Below are 19,123 nucleotides of genomic sequence, written 5' to 3' on the forward strand. Positions count from 1 at the left end.
GCTGCGGGGAGGTGGGGGGGCGCGGTTGCTGGCGCATGCGCAGCGGCGCCGCGGCTGCGGGTGGGTGTGTGGGCGGGGAAGGCGCGGCCGTTGGCGCATGCGCGGCAGCGCCCGGGCTGCGGGGAGGCGGAGGGCGGGGCGCGGCGCGCGCAGCGCGCGGCGGCCGTTGGCGCATGCGCGGCGGCGGCACCGCCCCGCCCCGCCGCGCGCGCCCTGTCAGTCGGCGCGTGCCCGCCGGCAGGGACGGTCGCTCCGCGCCCGGGCTCCGCGCTCGCCGCCGCCATGGCCGACGCCGCCGCCGCCCAGTCCCCCTACGTCTCCTCCTCTTCCTCCGCCGCCGGCCAGCCCGAGCCCGGCGCCCCTCACCCCCCGCCGGGGGCGCGGGACTGCAAAGGGGCCGGTTCCGCGTACTGTGCTGGTAAGGGCCTGGCGGCGCCGGGAGGGCCCGGTGAGGCGGGGGGGGGCGCGTTTGGGGGGGGGGCACGAGCACGGGAGCGCTTTGGGGGAGCATGAACACGGGGGGGGGTCGGAGCCTCTCTGGGGGGCAGATGGGGGGCTCGAGCCCTCCTGGGGGGCAGGTGGGGGGCGGAAGAGCCATTGGGGGGGGGAGACGAGTCCTCCTGGGGGGTGGAAGAGCCATTTGGGGGGGGATGAGCCCTCCTGGGGGGCAGGTGGGGGGTGGAAGAGCCATTTGGGGGGGGGGAGATGAGCCCTCCTGGGGGGCAGAGACAGAGGGGGGAGAAGAGCCCTTTTTGGGGGCAGATATGGGGGGGGAAGAGCCATTTTGGGGGTGTCAGAGGCAGAAGGGGATGAAGAGCTCTTTGGGGGGGCAAAGATGGGGGAAAAGAGCCATTTTGGGGGGGCAGATATGGGGGGAGAAGAGCCCTCGGGGGGCAGATATGGGGGGCATGAAGAGCCCTCCTGGGGGCAAAGATGGGGGGCATGAAGAGCCCTTTTGGGGGGGTCCAGATGGGTGTGAAGAGCTCTTTTGGGGGGAGAAGAGCCCTTCTGCAGTGTGTGTGGGGGGGGGGGCGGGCATTATTTTTGGGGGGGGACGATGACAAGCAGGGGAGCATCTGTGTGACACCTGCCCGAAGCCCTCCAGGGCCGGGGGGGGGGATCAGCTGGGGGGGGGGGTCCTCCTGGGCAAGGGCCGTGGCAGAGCTGGGGCCGCCCATTGGGGGGGGCAGGGGGGGCCGGGTTTTGGGGTGCAGCGCTGCAGACGTCGGGGTTGGGGGGGGGGGTCACATGGCGCCTCGCTTCCGCCCCCTTCCCGCCGGGAACGTCGCCCCTGTCCAGAAACGGGGGCTGAGGGGGGGCCGCGGTGTCGCCCCCCACCCCAGCGCGGTGCCAAAACCTCCCTTTGTGCCGGGGGGGCCGGGGGGATCCCGAACAAAGGAGCGTCGAGCTACGATCCCCCCCCTCCTCCTGCCCCCCCCCCCCCGGCGAGCCGGGAGCCGCACTGCGGATCCGAGGCCGCCGGAGCAGCGGAGCGCCGGCGATCCCGGGAAACCCGCCGCCGTTCCGCCCCCCCCCCCCCCCCCCCAAACGCCCTCGCGCCGCCGGAGCCGCCGCTTCCCTCCGAGGCGGTTTGTTTTCCTGGGAAGCGGCCGAAGGGATCGCGGGGGGTTTCCGACCCCCTCCCGGAGCCCCTGGGCCCAGGGGGATCCGCAGAAAAGCGCCGGCCTCTCCGGAGCGACGGGAGGAGCCGCGGGGCCTCTGCTCGTCCCCGTTATCCATCCCGGAACCGCGGGGGCCTCGTTAGCAGCGCGCTTCGTTAGCGGGGCCCGGTGCCGAAAGCGGGACCCGGTGTCGAGGGAAGAGCGGCCGGAGCCGCCAGGTCCCCCGGGGAAGCGGTGCCGGTTTTCCGCCCGGGATCGCTCCCATCCCTTCCCCGCCGGCAGCTGCCTCTTCCCGGCCAAATCCCGGCGCCTTTTGGGGGGAAAAAAGCTGGAACCGCCCCGGGGGAGCTCGGGGTGACGCTGAGGCTCCCAGGGGGCTGAACCGGCTCCGGGCGTCCCAGTGCCGGCGTCTCCCAGTGCCGGCATCTCCCGGTGCCGCCGACGTCTCCGGTGCCGCCGCCGCCGCTCACCTCTGTGCGTTTCCTTGCAGATTCCCCCGTTTCTCGCTCTCCGCCTCTCCCTCTCTTTCCGGCGGCACAAGGCAAGTTTGGCGGCCCCCGGGCGCTCCCCCGGGAAAATGTCGCCGGAGAGGCTGTAACCGCCGGGCGGCTGTAACTGCAGCGACTGTAACCAGGGCGCCGGGCGGCTGTAACTGCAGCGACTGTAACCGGGGCGGCACAGCCGCAGCGGCGGGTGATCCCGGGAAGCGCCGCGTCCCGGCATCCCTCGCTGCCGGGATGCTCCCGCGGGAAGAGACCGGGCGCCCGGCCGGGAAAGCCCCCTTTCCCCGCCCGGCTCCTCGGGGCGGCGCGAGTTTGGGGTGAATCCCGGGGATTTTCCGCCGGCAAGCGCCGGTGTTGCCCGGCCGGTTACAGCCTTTCCCAGAGACATTTTTCTCCCGCTTTTCCCCCTTTTCCCGGTCACTGAGACGGAGCCGTGGCCGGAGCGCCCGTGTGCCGTCTCCGTGCCGTCTCCATGCTGCGGCTGTGCCGTCTCCATCCCGTCTCCGTGCCGTGCCGTCTCCATCTCCATGCCGTCTCGCTGCCGTGCCGTGCCGTTCCCGTGCCGTGCCGTTCCCGTGCCGTCTCGCTGCCGTGCCGTGCCGTCTCCGTTCCCGTGCCGTCTCCGTCTCCGTGGCTGCCGCCTCCGCTTTGCACGCTGAGCTTCCGCCCCGGCCGCTTGTCCCGCTTGCCGAGCCGCGGGGCGCCGATCCGGCCCGCTCCGCCTCCGCGCTCCCTTCCCGGTGTGCGGGTCCGTGTGTGCGACCGCCGGACCCGGGCTCGTCCGCCTGCGCCGACAAAACAACAGCGGAACCCCCCGATCCGGCTGCTTCCGGGGGGAACGGCGCCGAGCCGGAGCCGCTTCGCTCCGAGCCCTTCCGCCGGTATCCGGCTGCGCCGGGGGCGGTTGTTCCTCCGGAGCGGGGGGAGACTCCGGCCGGATCGCGGTGCCGCCGGCCCCCGGTGAAGCAGCGACGTTCCCCGGCGCAGAGCGGAGCCCGCGGCGCTTTTCCGCCCTTTCCACCGGCAAAGCTGGAGCAGGGGGAGGCAAATCCCACGGGAAGCGGCGTCTGCTGCATGTGGCTCCGTCCATCCGTCCGTGCCTCCATCCGTCCATCCGTGCGTCCGCCCGCGCGCCGCCGCTAACCGCGCTCGCCTCTCTCCCTCCTCCTGCTCTCGCACCGCGGCGGCCGCAGGGGGAGCCGGGGCGGCTCCGGGGGCTCCGGCGCTTCCCGCTCCGGCTCCGGCGGCTCCGGCGGGCGGCGGCGCCGGGGAGAAGGACTCGCCCGAGTCGCCCTTCGAGCTGGTCCTGGCCCGGGAGTACGCGGAGGCGCCGCTTGACGGGCCCTGGGCCGCCCGCGCCGAGCGCGAGCCGCTGGCCAAGATCCCCGAGGACGGCGTCTGCGACTTCCGCGCGCCGCCCCGCGCCGGCACCGCCGGCACCGGCATCGGCATCGGCCTCGGCCTCGGCACGGCCGGGCTGCCGCGACAGCCCTCGGGCACCGCCTCCGCCCTCGAGGAGGTCTCCAAGTGCGTGCGGGAGATGCACAGCTTCACCAGCGAGCTGCTCCACTGGGACCTGGCCGAGCGCGCCGGAGCCGCCACCGCCGATCCCGCCGCAGCCGCCGATCCCGCCGCAGCCGCCGCCCCCGAGCGCCCGCCGCCCCCCGACGACGCCGACAGCTCCGGCGACTCGGACGACACCGTCATCGAGGACGCGGCGGTGCCGGCGGGAAGCGGCGGCGGCGGCGACGTCCCGGCGCGGGATGGGGTCCCGCCGGAGCGGCAGCGCCCGGACGGCGCCGGCGCCGAGAGCTTCGCGGCCTTCATGCGGGAATGTCTGCACGCGGGCGGCCGAGCCCCGGAGCAGCCGCACGGGGACGGGGACGGGGACGGGGACGGGGCCGCCCGGGACTTGGAGCAGGAGCGGCTGACGATCCGGGCGCTGCGGGAGCTGGGCGAGGAGCCTCCCGTGACCCCCCCGGAGCCGCCGGTGACCCCCCCGGCGCCCGCCGGCCCCCCGCCGCCCCTCGCCGAGCTGCTGGCCGCGCTCCCAGGTAAAGCCTCCGCGAGCGGCCCCCCCCCGCCCCCCCAAACCGGCTTCCCGGAACCGGCGCCGCGCTGGACCCGTTCGCAGCCCCCCCCGAACCGGTGCCGGACCCGCTCGCGGCCGCCCCGCTCCCCCCTTCCCTCCTCGTCCCGGCTGCCCCGAACCGGCACCGGGCCAGACCCACTTGTGGCCACCGTGTTCCCCCCTTCCCGAACCGGCTTCCCGAACCGGCACCGGGCCGGACCCACGCGCAGCCGAACCGGCTTCCCCGAACCGGCGCCGGGCCGGACCCACGCGCGGCCGCCCCGCTCCCCCCTCCCCGAACCGGCACCGCACCGGCCACCTCGTCACCCCCTTCCCTCCTCGTCCCGGCTTCCCGAACCGGCACCGCGCCGGACCCGCTCACGGCACCGCGGCCGCTCCGGCGCTCCCCCCCCGCGGGAAGGGGCCTCGGCCCGGGGTGGGAACCGGAGCCGCCCGGGGCTCGTCCGCCTGTAGCTCCGCCTGTAGCTCCGCCTGTAGCAGCGCGTGGGGCCCCTCTCGTCCCCCCCCCCCCCGCTGCCGTCGCCGTTTGGGGATGAAGCGGGGCTGCTCTTGGTGCTGGGGTGGGGGGCGACGGGGGGCGGCGGTGGCCGTGTCCCCGTTGTCACTGTGTCCCCAAGCCCCCGCCGCGTCCCCAAGCCCCCGCCGTGTCCCCGCAGCGCGGGAGCCACTGCCGTGGCGGGACGCGCGGCCCCGGGGGGCGGCGGTGGCCGTGTCCCCGTTGTCACCGCGTCCCCAAGCCCCGGCCGTGTCCCCGCAGCGCGGGAGCTGCTGCTGTGGCGGGACGCGCGGCCCCGGGGGGCGGCGGTGGCCGTGTCCCCGTTGTCACCGCGTCCCCAAGCCCCGGCCGTGTCCCCGCAGCGCGGGAGCCGCTGCCGTGGCGGGACGCGCGGCCCCGGGGGGCGGCGGTGGCCGTGTCCCCGTTGTCACCGCGTCCCCAAGCCCCCGCCGTGTCCCCGCAGCGCGGGAGCCGCTGCCGTGGCGGGACGCGCGGCCCCGGGGGGCGGCGGTGGCTGTGTCCCCGTTGTCACCGCGTCCCCAAGCCCCCGCCGTGTCCCCGCAGCGCGGGAGCCGCTGCCGTGGCGGGACGCGCGGCCCCGGGGGGCGGTGGTGGCCGTGTCCCCAAGCCCCCGCCGTGTCCCCAAGCCCCGGCCGTGTCCCCGCAGCGCGGGAGCCGCTGCCGTGGCGGGACGCGTGGCCCCGGGGGGCGGCGGTGGCCGTGTCCCCGTTGTCGCCGCGTCCCCAAGCCCCCGCCGTGTCCCCGCAGCGCGGGAGCCGCTGCCGTGGCGGGACGCGCGGCCCCGGGGGGCGGCGGTGGCCGTGTCCCCAAGCCCCCGCCGTGTCCCCGCAGCGTGGGAGCCGCTGCCGTGGCGGGACGCGCGGCCCCGGGGGGCGGCGGTGGCCGTGTCCCCGTTGTCACCGTGTCCCCAAGCCCCCGCTGTGTCCCCAAGCCCCCGCCGTGTCCCCGCAGCGCGGGAGCCGCTGCCGTGGCGGGACGCGCGGCCCCGGGGGGTGGCGGTGGCCGTGTCCCCGTTGTCACCGCGTCCCCAAGCCCCCGCCGTGTCCCCGCAGCGCGGGAGCCGCTGCCGTGGCGGGACGCGCAGCCCCGGGGGGCGGCGGTGGCCGTGTCCCCGTTGTCGCCGCGTCCCCAAGCCCCGGCCGTGTCCCCGCAGCGCGGGAGCTGCTGCTGTGGCGGGACGCGCGGCGCACGGCGCCCGTCTTCGGCGCCAGCCTGGCGCTGCTGCTGTCGCTGGCGGCCTTCAGCGCCGTCGCCGTCGCCGCCCACCTGCTCCTGGCCCTGCTCGCCGTCACCATCGGCCTCCGCCTGTGCCGCGCCGCCGCCCAGGCCCTGCGCCGCGCCGACGACGGACACCCCTTCAGGTGGGCGCCGCGCCGGGGGGGGTCGCGGGGGGGGTCCCAGCGTCGTCGTCGTCCTCCTCCTCCTCACCCTCCTCTTCCTCCCCCGCGCAGGGCCTACCTGGAGCGCGACGTCTCGCTCTCGCCCGAGGCCTTCCGGGCCTGCGCCGCCGCCGCCCTGGCGCCCCTCAACCGCGGCCTGCGCTGCCTGCGCCGCCTCTTCCTCGTGGAGGACCTGGTGGACTCGCTCAAGGTGCGCCGCCTTCCTCCCGCCTTCCTCCTCCTCCTGCCCTCCTCTTCATCATCATCCTCCTCCTGCTCTCCTCCTGCCCTCCTCTTCATCCTCCTCCTCCTCCTCCTGCCCTCCTCTTCATTCTCCTCCTCCTCCTCCTGCCCTCCTCTTCATCATCATCCTCCTCCTGCTCTCCTCCTGCCCTCCTCTTCATCCTCCTCCTCCTCCTCCTGCCCTCCTCTTCATTCTCCTCCTCCTCCTCCTGCCCTCCTCTTCATCATCCTCCTCCTGCTCTCCTCCTGCCCTCCTCTTCATTCTCCTCCTCCTCCTCCTGCCCTCCTCTTCATCATCCTCCTCCTGCTCTCCTCCTGCCCTCCTCTTCATTCTCCTCCTCCTCCTCCTGCCCTCCTCTTCATCATCCTCCTCCTGCTCTCCTCCTGCCCTCCTCTTCATTCTCCTCCTCCTCCTCCTGCCCTCCTCTTCATCATCATCCTCCTCCTGCTCTCCTCCTGCCCTCCTCTTCATTCTCCTCCTCCTCCTCCTGCCCTCCTCTTCATCATCATCCTCCTCCTGCTCTCCTCCTGCCCTCCTCTTCATCCTCCTCCTCCTCCTCCTGCCCTCCTCTTCATTCTCCTCCTCCTCCTCCTGCCCTCCTCTTCATCATCCTCCTCCTGCTCTCCTCCTGCCCTCCTCTTCATTCTCCTCCTCCTCCTCCTGCCCTCCTCTTCATCATCCTCCTCCTGCTCTCCTCCTGCCCTCCTCTTCATTCTCCTCCTCCTCCTCCTGCCCTCCTCTTCATCATCCTCCTCCTGCTCTCCTCCTGCCCTCCTCTTCATCCTCCTCCTCCTCCTCCTGCCCTCCTCTTCATTCTCCTCCTCCTCCTCCTGCCCTCCTCTTCATCATCCTCCTCCTGCTCTCCTCCTGCCCTCCTCTTCATTCTCCTCCTCCTCCTCCTGCCCTCCTCTTCATCATCCTCCTCCTGCTCTCCTCCTGCCCTCCTCTTCATCCTCCTCCTCCTCCTCCTCCTCCTGCCCTCTTCATCCTCCTCCTCCTCCTCCTCCTCCTGCCCTCCTCTTCATCATCATCCTCCTCCTCCTCCTGCCCTCCTCTTCATCATCATCCTCCTGCTGTCCTCCTCCTCCTCCTCCTCCTGCCCTCCTCTTCATCCTCCTCCTCCTCCTCCTGCCCTCCTCTTCATCATCATCCTCCTGCTGTCCTCCTCCTCCTCCTGCCCTCCTCTTCATCATCCTCCTCCTGCTCTCCTCCTCCTCCTCCTCTCCGCTTCCACCCTGCGCCGCCTCTTCCTCGTGGAGGACCTGGTGGACTCGCTCAAGGTGCGTGGCCTTCCTCCCACCTTCCTCCTCCTCCTGCCCTCCTCTTCATCATCATCCTCCTCCTGCCTTCCTCCTCCTGCTCCTCCTCCCTGCCTCTGCCCTGCGCTACCCTCACCACCTCTTCCTCGTGGAGGACCTGGTGGACTCCCTCAAGGTGGGCGGCCTTCCTCCTCCTCCTCCTCCTCCTCCTCCTCCCCACCGCCTCTTCCACCTCTTCCTCATGGAGGACCTGGTGGACTCCCTCAAGGTGGGCGGCCTTCCTCCTCCTCCTCCTCCTCCTCCTCCTCCCCACCGCCTCTTCCACCTCTTCCTCATGGAGGACCTGGTGGACTCCCTCAAGGTGTGTGGCCTTCCTCCTCCTCCTCATCCTCCTCCCTGCTTCCTCCTCCTCACTTTCTCCTCCTCCTCACTTCCTTCTTCTCCTCCTTGCTTCCTTCTCACTTCGTTCTCCGCTTCCTCCTCGCTTCCTCTTCCTCCTCCTCCTCCTCCTCCTCCTCCCCCCCCCCGCGGGGCTGTGCCCCTCACTGACACCCCCCCCGTGTCCCCCCCCCCCGTGTCCCCGCAGCTGGCCGTGGTGATGTGGCTGATGACCTACGTGGGGGCCGTCTTCAACGGCATCACCCTGCTCATCCTGGGTAAGCGACGGCGCCGGGGGGGCACCGGGACCCCCCCATAGCGGCGCCGGGCACCGCGGAGCCGTCGGGGCCCCCCCGCGACACCAGCGCGGCCCCCCCGCGCCGGCACCGCTGACGGCGGCCGCTTCTCCCCCCAGCCGAGCTGCTGCTCTTCACCGTCCCGCCCGTCTACGAGAAGTACAAGGTGAGCGGGGGGGCCGCGGCCTTCCTCCCCCTCCTCCCCCTCCTCCTCCTCCTCGGGGGGGGGGGACGCGGTTGACACGGCCCCGCTGCCCCCCCCAGACACAGATTGACGGCTACGTGGGCACCGCCCGGGAGCAGAGCAGGGCGCTGGCCGCAAAGTAAGCGCCGCCGCGGCCCCCCCGCGCCCTTCCTCCTCCTCCTCCTCCTCCTCCTCGGCCCCCCCCCGCGCCCCTCCTCCTCCTCTTCCTCCTCCTCGCCCCCCCCCCGCGCCCCTCTTCTTCCTCCTCCTCCTCCTCGGCCCCCCCCCCCGCACCCCTCTTCTTCCTCCTCCTCCTCGGCCCCCCCCCTGCGCCCCTCTTCCTCCTCCTCCTCCTCGGCCCCCCCCCGCCCCCCTCTTCCTCCTCCTCCTCCTCGGCCCCCCCCGCGCCCCTCTTCCTCTTCCTCCTCCTCCTCCTCCTCCTCGGCCCCCCCCCGCACCCCTCTTCTTCCTCCTCCTCCTCCTCGGCCCCCCCCCCGCGCCCCTCTTCCTCCTCCTCCTTGGCCCCCCCCATGCCCCCTCTTCCTCCTCCTCGGCCCCCCCGCCGCGCTCTTCCTCCTCCTCTTCCTCCTCCGTGGCCCCCCCGCGCCTCTCTTCTTCTTCAGCCCCCCCCACCCCTCTTCTTCCTCCGCTGCCGCCCCCTGCGCCCCCTTCCCCCTCTTCCTCCTCCTCGGCCCCCCCATGCCCCTCTTCTTCCTCAGCCCCTCTTCCTCCTCGGCCCCCCCGCGTTCCCCCTTCTTCCTCCTCCTCAGCTGCCCCCTGCGCCCCCCCTTGTTCCCCCTCTTCCTCCTCCTCGCCCCCCCGCGCCCCCCCTTCCTCCCCGCCCGCGCCGCTCCTCTTCCTCGGCCTCACCCCGCTCCGCGGCAGGATCCAGGCGAAGCTCCCGGGTTTGGCCAAGAAGAAGCCGGAGTGAAAGAAGCCGCCGGGGCCGGGGGGGGGCTGAGGCCGGGCCGGGGCCCCCCCGCGCCCCCCCCAAGCCAGGCCCCCCCCCGGCCCCCCCCCGCCCCTCGGCGCTTCCTCCCGTCCTTCTTCTCCGTTTTTTAATGTTATTTTCGCCGCCGAGGTGAAACGTCTGTAACTGCTGTAAACGCTGCGGGGGCCGGGGGGGGCCACCGCCGCCGTGTCCCCCCCCCCGGGGTCACCGTGACCCCCCCGAGGCGGCGGCGGGGCCCCGGCGTCCCCCCGCCCGGCCCTGCCGCGCCGGTAATAAAAGCTGCGCGCCGGAGGCGGCCGCCTCGCCCCTTCCTCCGCCGTCCCCCCCCGGCACCGCCGGGGCTCGGTGACACCGTGGGGGACACCCGGGGGGGGTGGTGACACCGTCGAGGGGACCCACGGGGGGCTGGTGACACTATGGGGGCTCGGTGACACTGTCTAGGGGACCCACGGGGGGCTGGTGACACCGTGGGGGGCACCCGGGGGGGTGGTGACACCGTCGAGGGGACCCCCGGGGGCTGGTGACACTATGGGGGCTCGGTGACACTGTCTAGGGGACCCACAGGGTGCTGGTGACACTATGGGGGCCCATGGGGGGCTGGTGACACTGTCTAGGGGACCCACGGGGGGCTGGTGACACCGTGGGGGGATCGATGCTGCCATCGAGGGGACCCATGGGGGGCTGGTGACACTGTGGGGGACCCCATGGGGGAATGGGTGGCACCGTCTAGGGGACCCACAGGGTGCTGGTGACACTATGGGGGCTCGGTGACACCGTCTAGGGGACCCACAGGGTGCTGGTGACACTATGGGGGCTCGGTGACACCGTCTAGGGGACCCACGGGGGGCTGGTGACACCGTCTAGGGGACCCATGGGTTGCTGGTGCCACCATGGGGCACCGGTGACACCATTGAGGAGACCCATGGGGGACAAGTGACACCATCGAGGGGACCCACAGGGCACCAGTGACACCATGGGAGGCTGGTGACACCATTGAGGGGATCCATGGGGCACCAGTGACACCGTGGGGGGGCCCGTGGGGGGACAGGGGATGGCATCGAGGGGACCCACGGGGCACCAGTGACCCCACGGGGGGCTGGTGACATTATTGAGGGGACGACAGGGGATCAATGACACTGTCAGGAGGACCCACAGCTCTTGGAGGACCCTTGGGACACCAGTGACACCCCTGCGGGGACCCACTGGGACCAGTGCCACCGTCGAGGGGACCCACAGGGCACCGGTGCCACCATTGAGGGGACCCACAGCTCTGGGGGGGGGCTGATGGCACCGCAGAACACCAATGTCACCGTGGGGGACCATGAGGGTCCCCCCCCAGCCCCAGGGCGCTCCTGGCTCGACCCCCCCCGGCCACGTCCGGGGACTCGGGGGGTGACGGGGGCCCGTGGCTGCGTCCGTCCAGGCCTCGGTGTCCCCTTAGGTCCTGGTGGCTCCAGGCCTCGGTGTCCCCTGGGTCCCGGTGGCTCCGGGCCTTGGTGTCCCCTGGGTCCCGGTGGCTCTGGGCCTCGGTGTCCCCTCAGGTCCGGGTGGCTCCAGGCCTCGGTGTCCCCTCGGGTCCGGGTGGCTCCAGGCCTCGGTGTCCCCACAAGTCCAGATGGCTCCAGGCCTTGGTGTCCCCTCAGGTCCGGGTGGCTCCAGGCCTCGGTGTCCCCTCGGGTCCTGGTGGCTCCAGGCCTTGATGTCCCTTTAGGTCCTGGTGGCTCTGGGCCTCGGTGTCCCCTTGGGTCCAGGTGGCTCCAGGCCTCGGTGTCCCCTGGGTCCCGGTGGCTCCAGGCCTTGATGTCCCCTCGGGTCCAGGTGGCTCCAGGCCTCGGTGTCCCCTGGGTCCCGGTGGCTCTGGGCCTCGGTGTCCCCCGGGCCTAGGCGGTGCAGGCGGGCGGGGGGCCGGCGCGGGGTGACGCTGGGGGGCTGGTGGCCCCCCGGGTGTCCCCGTCCTCGCAGTCCGCCAGCGGCTCCCGCCGCGGCCCGGCGCCCCCCGAGCCTTCGGCCTCCTCCTCCTCCTCCTCGTCCTCCTCCTCCTCGGGGCTGGGCGGCTCCGGGGCGCCTGCGGGGACCCGGCGTCAGCGGACGTGTCCCTTGTCCCCCCCCCCAAGGTCCTGGGGTCTGTCCCCACGTCCCTGTGCCCAGGTGTCCCCCCGCCCCGTCCCCTCCCTGTGCAGGGCCACCGCGTGTCCCCATCCCCTGCCGGGCGCAGTCCCCCGGTGCCACCTGGGATCCCCAATCCCAGTGTCACATGGCGTCCCCATGTCCCCATGCCATGCCACGTTCCCGTGTCCCTGTACCATGCAGGGTCCCCGTGTCCCCATGCCGTGCCACGTCTGCGTGTCCCCATGCCGTGCCCCCATGTCCCAGTGTCACACAGCATCCCCGTGTCCCTGTGCCATGCCAGGTCCCCGTGTCCCCGTGCCATCCCATGTCCCGGTGTCACACAGCATCCCCATGTCCCCATGCATGCCAGGTCCCTGTGTCCCAGTGTCACGCAGTGTCCCCATGTCCCCACATCACGCAGTGTCCCCGCATCTCTGTCCCACGCGGTGTCCCTGCACTGTGCAGCATCCTCCTGTCCCCCCCCATGTCCCCCATGTCCCCGTGTCCCCATGTCCCCGTGCACTCACTGGGTCCTGGCATCCCTGTCCCACGCAGCATCCCCACGTCCCCCCCATGTCCCGCCATGTCCCCCTGTGTCCCCCCGTGTCCCCTGGACTCACTGGGGGGGTGGCGGGCGCGCAGCAGGGCCCCCCGCACCAGGGTCCCCAGGGCCAGCGAGGCCGGGTGGGTGATGCATCCCCCCGTGTCCCCATGTCCCCATGTGTCCCCATGTCCCCCCGTGTCCCCCCGTGTCCCCATGTCCCCCCGTGTCCCCATGTCCCCACACTCACCGGGGGGGTGGCGGGCGCGCAGCAGGGCCCCCCGGGCGGGGGTCCCCAGGGCCAGCGAGGCCGGGTGGGCGCTGCATCCCCCCGTGTCCCCATGTCCCCCCGTGTCCCCCCGTGTCCCCCCGTGTCCCCATGTCCCCCTGTGTCCCCCCGTGTCCCCAAGTCCCCTGGACTCACCGGGGGGGTGGCGGGCGCGCAGCAGGGCCCCCCGGGCGGGGGTCCCCAGGGCCAGCGAGGCCGGGTGGGCGCTGCATCCCCCCGTGTCCCCCCGTGTCCCCATGTCCCCCTGTGTCCCCCCGTGTCCCCATGTCCCCACACTCACCGGGGGGGTGGCGGGCGCACAGCAGGGCCCCCCGCGCCGGGGTCCCCAGGGCCAGCGAGGCCGGGTGGGCGCTGCATCCCCCCGTGTCCCCGTGTGTCCCCATGTCCCCCCGTGTCCCCCTGTGTCCCCACACTCACCAGGGGGGTGGCGGGCGCGCATCCCCCCGTGTCCCCATGTGTCCCCATGTCCCTGTGTCCCCATGTGTCCCCCCGTGTCCCCATGTCCCCCCGTGTCCCCGTGTCCCCACACTCACCGGGGGGGTGGCGGGTGCGCATCCCCCCGTGTCCCCATGTGTCCCCGTGTCCCCGTGTCCCCATGTCCCCCCGTGTCCCCAAGTCCCCTGGACTCACCGGGGGGGTGGCGGGCGCGCAGCAGGGCCCCCCGGGCGGGGGTCCCCAGGGCCAGCGAGGCCGGGTGGGCGCTGCATCCCCCCGTGTCCCCCCGTGTCCCCATGTCCCCCCCGTGTCCCCATGTCCCCCTGTGTCCCCCCGTGTCCCCATGTCCCCCCGTGTCCCCACGTGTCCCCACACTCACCGGGGGGGTGGCGGGCGCGCAGCAGGGCCCCCCGGGCGGGGGTCCCCAGGGCCAGCGAGGCCGGGTGGGCGCTGCATCCCCCCGTGTCCCCATGTCCCCCCGTGTCCCCCCGTGTCCCCCCGTGTCCCCATGTCCCCCCGTGTCCCCAAGTCCCCTGGACTCACCGGGGGGGTGGCGGGCGCGCAGCAGGGCCCCCCGGGCGGGGGTCCCCAGGGCCAGCGAGGCCGGGTGGGCCTGCAGCGCGTGGCGGCGGATGTCCCCCAGGTGCAGGGTGGGCAGGGCCCGGGCGCAGAGGAGGCACCGCAGCCGCGTCCCCGCCGCCTCCAGGTCCAGCAGCAGCTCGGCCCGCAGCCACCCCCGCACCGAGCGCCCCGTCACCGTCCCCGGCCCCGTCCCCGTCACCGTCCCCGGCCTCGGCGCCGTCCCCGGTGGCGGTGGCCCCGGCGGCGGCGGCGGCGGCGACGTCCCCTTGGCGCGGGGGGAGGCGGGCGGCGTCGGGCCCCGGCGGGGGCGGCTGCGGGGGGCCGGGGGGGCGGCGGGGGCGCCCGGGGAGCCTGCGGGGAGGGAGGCGGCGGTTGGGGACATTGGGGGTGCTGGGGACACTGGGGACGTAGCAGGAGCCTTGGGGACACGTTGGGGACACTGGGGACCCGGTGGGGACCGTGAGGGCCTCCAGGAGCACTGGGGCATTGGGGACACAGTGGGGACCTTGGGGACACATTGGGGACACTGGGGACACGTTGGAGACCGTGGGACCCTCCAGGAGGACTGGGGACCACAGGGACAGGATGGGGACCTTGGGGACACAGTGGGGACACTGGGGACACCCTGGGGACTGTGGGACCCTCCAGGAGCGCTGGGGACCGTAGGGACCCGGTGGGGACCCTGGGGACACTGGGGAGCCGGTGGGGACCGTGGGACCCTCCAGGAGCACTGGGGACCTTGGGGACACAGTGGGGACCTTGGGGACATGGCAGGGGCATTGGGGACACGTTGGGGACACTGGGGACCCGGTGGGGACCGTGGGGGCCTCCAGGAGCACTGGGGACCTTGGGGACACAGTGGGGACCTTGGGGACATGGCAGGGGCATTGGGGACACGTTGGGGACACTGGGGACACGGTGGGGACCGTGGGACCCTCCAGGAGCACTGGGACCTTGGGGACACAGTGGGGACCTTGGGGACACATTGGGGACACTGGGGACACGTTGGAGACCATGGGACCCTCCAGGAGGACTGGGGACCACAGGGACAGGATGGGGACCTTGGGGACACAGTGGGGACACTGGGGACACCCTGGGGACTGTGGGACCCTCCAGGAGCGCTGGGGACCGTAGGGACCCGGTGGGGACCCTGGGGACAATGGGGACCCGGTGGGGACCGTGGGACCCTCCAGGAGCACTGGGGACCTTGGGGACACAGTGGGGACCTTGGGGACATGGCAGGGGCATTGGGGACACGTTGGGGACACTGGGGACCCGGTGGGGACCGTGCGACCCTCCAGGAGCACTGGGGACCTTGGGGACACAGTGGGGACCTTGGGGACATGGCAGGGGCATTGGGGACACGTTGGGGACACTGGGGACACGGTGGGGACCGTGGGACCCTCCAGGAGCACTGGGACCTTGGGGACACAGTGGGGACCTTGGGGACACATTGGGGACACGTTGGAGACCATGGGACCCTCCAGGAGGACTGGGGACCACAGGGACATGGCAGGGACCCTGGGGACACTGGGGACCCGGTGGGGACATTGGGGACACTGGGGACACCCTGGGGACCGTGGGGGCCTCTGGGGGCACCAGGGACCGTGGGGACGGCGGGGACCATGGGGACACGTTGGGGACACGTTGGGGACATGGGGGTGGGAGGAGCCAGACACCGCGGTGGGGGAGGGGAAGGGGCGGAGCCTGCAGAGCCGGGGGCGGGGCTGGGGCAGGCAGGTTGGGGTGGAGCCCCGAGGGGATGTGGGCGGAGCCTGCAGCAGGGGGCGGGGCCAGGCTGCCAAGGGGGCGGGGCCGGTGTGATCAGGAAGGCGGCCAATGGGAAAAGAGCCAGCACGAGGGGGTGGAGCCTAATTAAAAGGGAGAGTGGGGTGTGGCCAGGATGGGGCGTGGCCTGTGCAAAGTGGGTGTGGCTTGACGTATGGCCAGCAGTGGTGGGCGTGGCCAGGTTGAGGGTGGGTGTGGCTGTGTGGGCGTGGCTTCCCTTAAAGGGGCACCACCCAAAGTTAAAAAGGGGCAGGGCCCAAATCCCAGGGGGCGTGGCCCACATTAAAGGGGGCGTGGCCCACTTTAAAGGAAGGGTGGCCCATTGAAAGGGGGTGTGGCCCTGCTTAAAGGGGGCGTGGCTCAACCTAAAGAAGGCTTGGCCCATCTGAAAGGGGGCGTGTCTCTGCACTAAGGGGTGTGGCCATGCTTGGAGGGGGCTTGGCTCACCCTAAAGGGGGTGTGGCCCTGCTTAAAGGGGCCATGGCCGATCTTGAAGGGGGCCCAGCCTTACTGAAAGGGGGCGTGGTCCCACTGAAAGGGGGCTGGGCCTCTCTTAAAAGGGGCGCAGCCTTACTGAAACGGGGCGTGGTCCCACTGAAAGGGGGCTGGGCCTCTCTTAAAAGGGGCGCAGCCTTACCGAAAGGGGGCATGGTCCCACTGAAGGGGGTGTGGCCCTACTTGAAGGGGGCTTGGCCTCTCTTAAAGGGGGCTTGGCTTCTCTTAAAAGGGGCGCAGCCTTACTGAAAGGGGGCGTGGTCCCACTGAAAGGGGGCTCGTCCTCTCTTAAAGGGGGCTTGGCCTCTCTTAAAAGGGGCTCAGCCTTACTGAAAGGGGGTGTGGTCCCACTGAAGGGGGTGTGGCCCTACTTGAAGGGGGCTTGGCCCCTTTTAAAGGGGACTTGGCCTCTCTTAAAAGGGGCTCAGCCTTACTGAAAGGGGGCGTGGTCCCACTGAAGGGGGTGTGGCCCTACTTGAAGGGGGCTTGGCCTCTCTTAAAGGGGGCTTGGCCTCTTAAAGGGGGCGCTCCGCTGGCGGGTGGGCCCCCCTTGGGGCGGTACCTGGCGGGGGGGCGGCGGCGGGGCCCGGCGGGGCGGCGGCGAGGCCCAGGTGGGCGTCCCAGGAGCGGAGGACGAGCTGCTTCTCGCGGGGCCCCCAGGCGCCGGAGTAGGGGTGCTTCTGGCGGATGTGGCGCTTGATGGTGCTGAGCTTGAGGGTGGCGAGGGCGCTGCCGCAGACCATGCAGCGCATGCCGTGCCGCGCCGCGTTGAACTCCATCAGGTACTCGGCCCGCCAGCGCTCGTGGTAGTAGCGGCGGTGGTCGCGGCCGGGGATGCGGCTGCGGCCGGGCCGCGACGCCCGCGCCTCGCAGTGGTCCGCGCTCTTCCGCCCCGCGCCCCGCGGCCCCCCGGCCGCCTCCGGCCCCGGCGGGGGGCTGGCGGCGGCCCCGGGGCCGGGGGAGCCTGCGGGGGGGGCAGGGAGTCAGGGAGGGGGGGCTGGGGGGCCCCAGGGGTGGGGGACCCGCCTATAGGGGGTCTTGGGGGTCCTAAGGGTCCTAAGGGGTGGGGGACCCATGTATGAGGGGTGTCTGGGGGGTCCCCAGGGTTGGGGAACCAACCTATGGGGGGTCTTGGGGGTCCCCAGGGGTGGGGGACCCACTTATGGGGTGGGGTCTTGGGGGTCCCCAGGGGTGCGGGACCCACATATAGGGGGTCCCTGGGGGGTCCCTGGGGGGGACCCACTTATGGGGTGGGATCTTGGGGGTCCCCAGGGGTAGGAGACCCACTTATGGGGGGTCTCAGGGGGTCCCAGGGATGGGGGACCCACATATGGGGTCCCCTGGGGGTCTGCAGGGGTAGGGGACCATGTGGGGGGGGTCTCGGGGGTCCCCAGGGATGGGGGGGCCCTTGGGTGGCATCAGGGATGGGGAGTGCCCCATACGGGGGGGGGCACCAGGCACAGGGGGCTCTGGGAGGCCGGGGGGGGGATGAGGCCCCTTTAAGAGGCCCCACACATCGGGGGGCCCCAGGGATGGGGGGGGTATGGACACGCTGCCTTAAAGGGGCAGGGGGCTCTTAAAGGTATGGGGGGGGCCTCAAAGGAGGTGGGGGGGGCTCTTAAAGGGAATGTCAAAAGGGTGGGGGGGTCCTGGAGGACCGGGGCATCTTAAAGGGGCGGGGGGACTCTTAAAGGGGCAGGAAAGCTGTAGGGGAGGGGCACTAGAGGGGCGGGGTCTGGCGAGGGGGAGGGGCCTTGAAAGGGGCGGGGCTTCCCAAAGGTGCTGGAATGCAGAGGGCGGGGCGTCTTAAAGGGGTGGGCGGCACTTAAAGGGGCGGGGGCACCTTTGAGGGGGACAGAGGGTACTAAGGGAGCGGGGGGGGGGCATCTTAAAGGGGCAGGACATCAGACGGGGCAGGGGCAGGGGCTTCTTAAAGGGATGGGGGCTTCTTAAAGAGACAGGGGCACCCTAAGGGAGGACAAGGGACGACGAAGGGTTTGGGGCAGTTAAAGGCGCGGGGCATCTTAAAGGCGCGGGTATCTTAAAGGCACAGGGGCCTCCTAAAGGAGGACGGGGACGGTAAAGCGCAGGGGCACCATTAAGGGACAGGGGCTCTTAAAGGGGCAGGGGCTTTTTAAAGGGATGGGGGCTGTAAAAGGGGACGGGGTGCCTTAAGGGCACTTAAAGGGATGAGGGCATCTTAAAGGGACAGGGGCATCCTAAGGGGGCTGTCAAAAGGGTGGGGGCACTTAAAGGCCTGGGGGCGTCTTAAAGGGGATGGGGCCATTGTGAAGGAGGACGGGGAATAGTAACGGGGAGGGGGGACCTTAAAGGGACGGGGGGATTCTTAAAGGGGCGGGGGCATCTTATAGGCATGGGGGCATCTTAAAGGCATGGGGGCTGTCGAGGGGGCAGCGGTCCTTAAAGGGATGGGGGCGTCTTAAAGGAGCTGGGGCCTCTTAAAGGGACGGAGGGCTCTTAAAGGGCCGGGGGCCTCGAAAGGCAGAGGGGGGCTGTCAGAGGGCTGCGGGCACCTGGAGGGTCGGGGGCATCTTAAAGGGGCGGGGGGCACTTAAAGGGCCAGCGTCGCTCCCATTGTGCGCGGGGGGCGGGCGGCGGGGGCCCAGCTCCTGGCTGCTCGGCGGAGGGGGGGGATCCTTAAAGGGGCGGCGCGGTGCCCCCCGCCCCCCCCGGCGCGGCGGTGCTCACCTGCGCGGGGCGGCCGCGGGCCGGGCACGGGGCCGGGCTGCGGGTCCGGGGCGGCGGGGGGCTCCATGCCGGGCCGGGGGTCCGGGGCGGCGGCGGCGGCGGCTGGGGCCGGCCGGGGTGGGGACGCCGCCGTGGGGCCCCTGGGGCTCCTTTAAGGGCTCCTGGGTAAATTTAAAGGGGCCGCGCGCTTTTCCTCCGGTGCGGGGGCTCCCCCCCCCCCCCGCTCGCCGCCCCTCGCCATGGCGGAGGGGGTGGGGGTGGGGTGTAATGAGTTGCAGCCGTGTCTCAGCCCCCCCCCCCGCATCAACCTGGGGGGGGGGATAAACCCCGGCCTCTAAAATCGGTGGGGGGAGGGGGGAGCCCCCAGATGCTCCCCTCCCCCACCGGCCCCCCCCATTTCCCCCCCCCCCCCAGGCCGGGCCCTGCTGCAGCACCTCGGGGTCCCCGGGCCTATGGGGCACCCACGGAGGCACCCCACCCCCGCCCCCGCCCGGCCCCGCCCCTCTGGACCACGGGGGCGTGGCCACCGCCTGGCCACGCCCTCCATCTGGGGCCTAGGGCGTGGCCGCCGCCTGGCCACCCCCCCCTCTCTGGGGCCGGGGGCGTGGCTTGTGCCCCACCGCTGGCCCTGCCCCAGCTGTCAGACCCCCCCCTCGCCCCAGCCCCTTCCCCACAGACCAGTGTCCCCCTCCCAGTGCTCCCAGTTCCCCCCCCGCCCCTCCCCCCCAGCAGCCAGGGCCCCCCCCGTT

At 72.4% G+C, this 19,123-nt stretch overlaps 2 protein-coding genes across 2 annotated transcripts; one reads left to right on the forward strand and one right to left on the reverse strand.

The window, feature by feature from the left end:
- Nucleotides 1-185: 185 nt before the first annotated feature.
- On the forward strand, nt 186-9,717 carry RTN3 (reticulon 3). The gene is made up of 8 exons (XM_064503168.1): nt 186-418; nt 3,319-4,179; nt 5,888-6,095; nt 6,186-6,324; nt 8,203-8,272; nt 8,410-8,456; nt 8,555-8,613; nt 9,360-9,717. The coding sequence occupies exons 1-8, from the start codon at nt 283-285 to the stop codon at nt 9,403-9,405; spliced, it is 1,566 nt and encodes a 521-aa protein (XP_064359238.1). The 5' UTR covers nt 186-282; the 3' UTR covers nt 9,406-9,717.
- Nucleotides 9,518-18,906, reverse strand: LOC135325273 (zinc finger translocation-associated protein-like). The gene is made up of 5 exons (XM_064503171.1): nt 18,809-18,906; nt 18,375-18,535; nt 16,228-16,629; nt 13,344-13,733; nt 9,518-11,491 (listed from the first exon to the last, which is right to left on the reverse strand). Exons 2-5 carry the CDS (start codon nt 18,439-18,441, stop codon nt 11,307-11,309), a joined length of 1,044 nt encoding a protein of 347 aa, XP_064359241.1. The 5' UTR covers nt 18,442-18,535; nt 18,809-18,906; the 3' UTR covers nt 9,518-11,306.
- Nucleotides 18,907-19,123: the final 217 nt, after the last annotated feature.

Source organism: Dromaius novaehollandiae, chromosome 35 (assembly GCF_036370855.1).
Source record: "Dromaius novaehollandiae isolate bDroNov1 chromosome 35, bDroNov1.hap1, whole genome shotgun sequence".
Lineage (NCBI taxonomy): Eukaryota > Metazoa > Chordata > Aves > Casuariiformes > Dromaiidae > Dromaius > Dromaius novaehollandiae.

What these genes read in the sequence shown, in the direction of transcription:
- RTN3 (XM_064503168.1), top strand. Translation starts at nt 283, where the DNA reads ATGGCCGACGCCGCCGCCGCCCAGTCCCCCTACGTCTCCTCCTCTTCC. An exon ending in CGGTTCCGCGTACTGTGCTG is followed by an intron (nt 419 to 3,318) that starts GTAAGGGCCTGG and finishes CGGCGGCCGCAG; the next exon opens with GGGGAGCCGGGGCGGCTCCG. An exon ending in CATCACCCTGCTCATCCTGG is followed by an intron (nt 8,273 to 8,409) that starts GTAAGCGACGGC and finishes TTCTCCCCCCAG; the next exon opens with CCGAGCTGCTGCTCTTCACC.
- LOC135325273 (XM_064503171.1), bottom strand. Translation starts at nt 18,441, where the DNA reads ATGGAGCCCCCCGCCGCCCCGGACCCGCAGCCCGGCCCCGTGCCCGGC. An exon ending in CGCCGCCGCCCCCCCGCCAG is followed by an intron (nt 13,734 to 16,227) that starts GTACCGCCCCAA and finishes CCCTCCCCGCAG; the next exon opens with GCTCCCCGGGCGCCCCCGCC. An exon ending in GCGCGCCCGCCACCCCCCCG is followed by an intron (nt 11,492 to 13,343) that starts GTGAGTCCAGGG and finishes GGGTCCCCGCAG; the next exon opens with GCGCCCCGGAGCCGCCCAGC.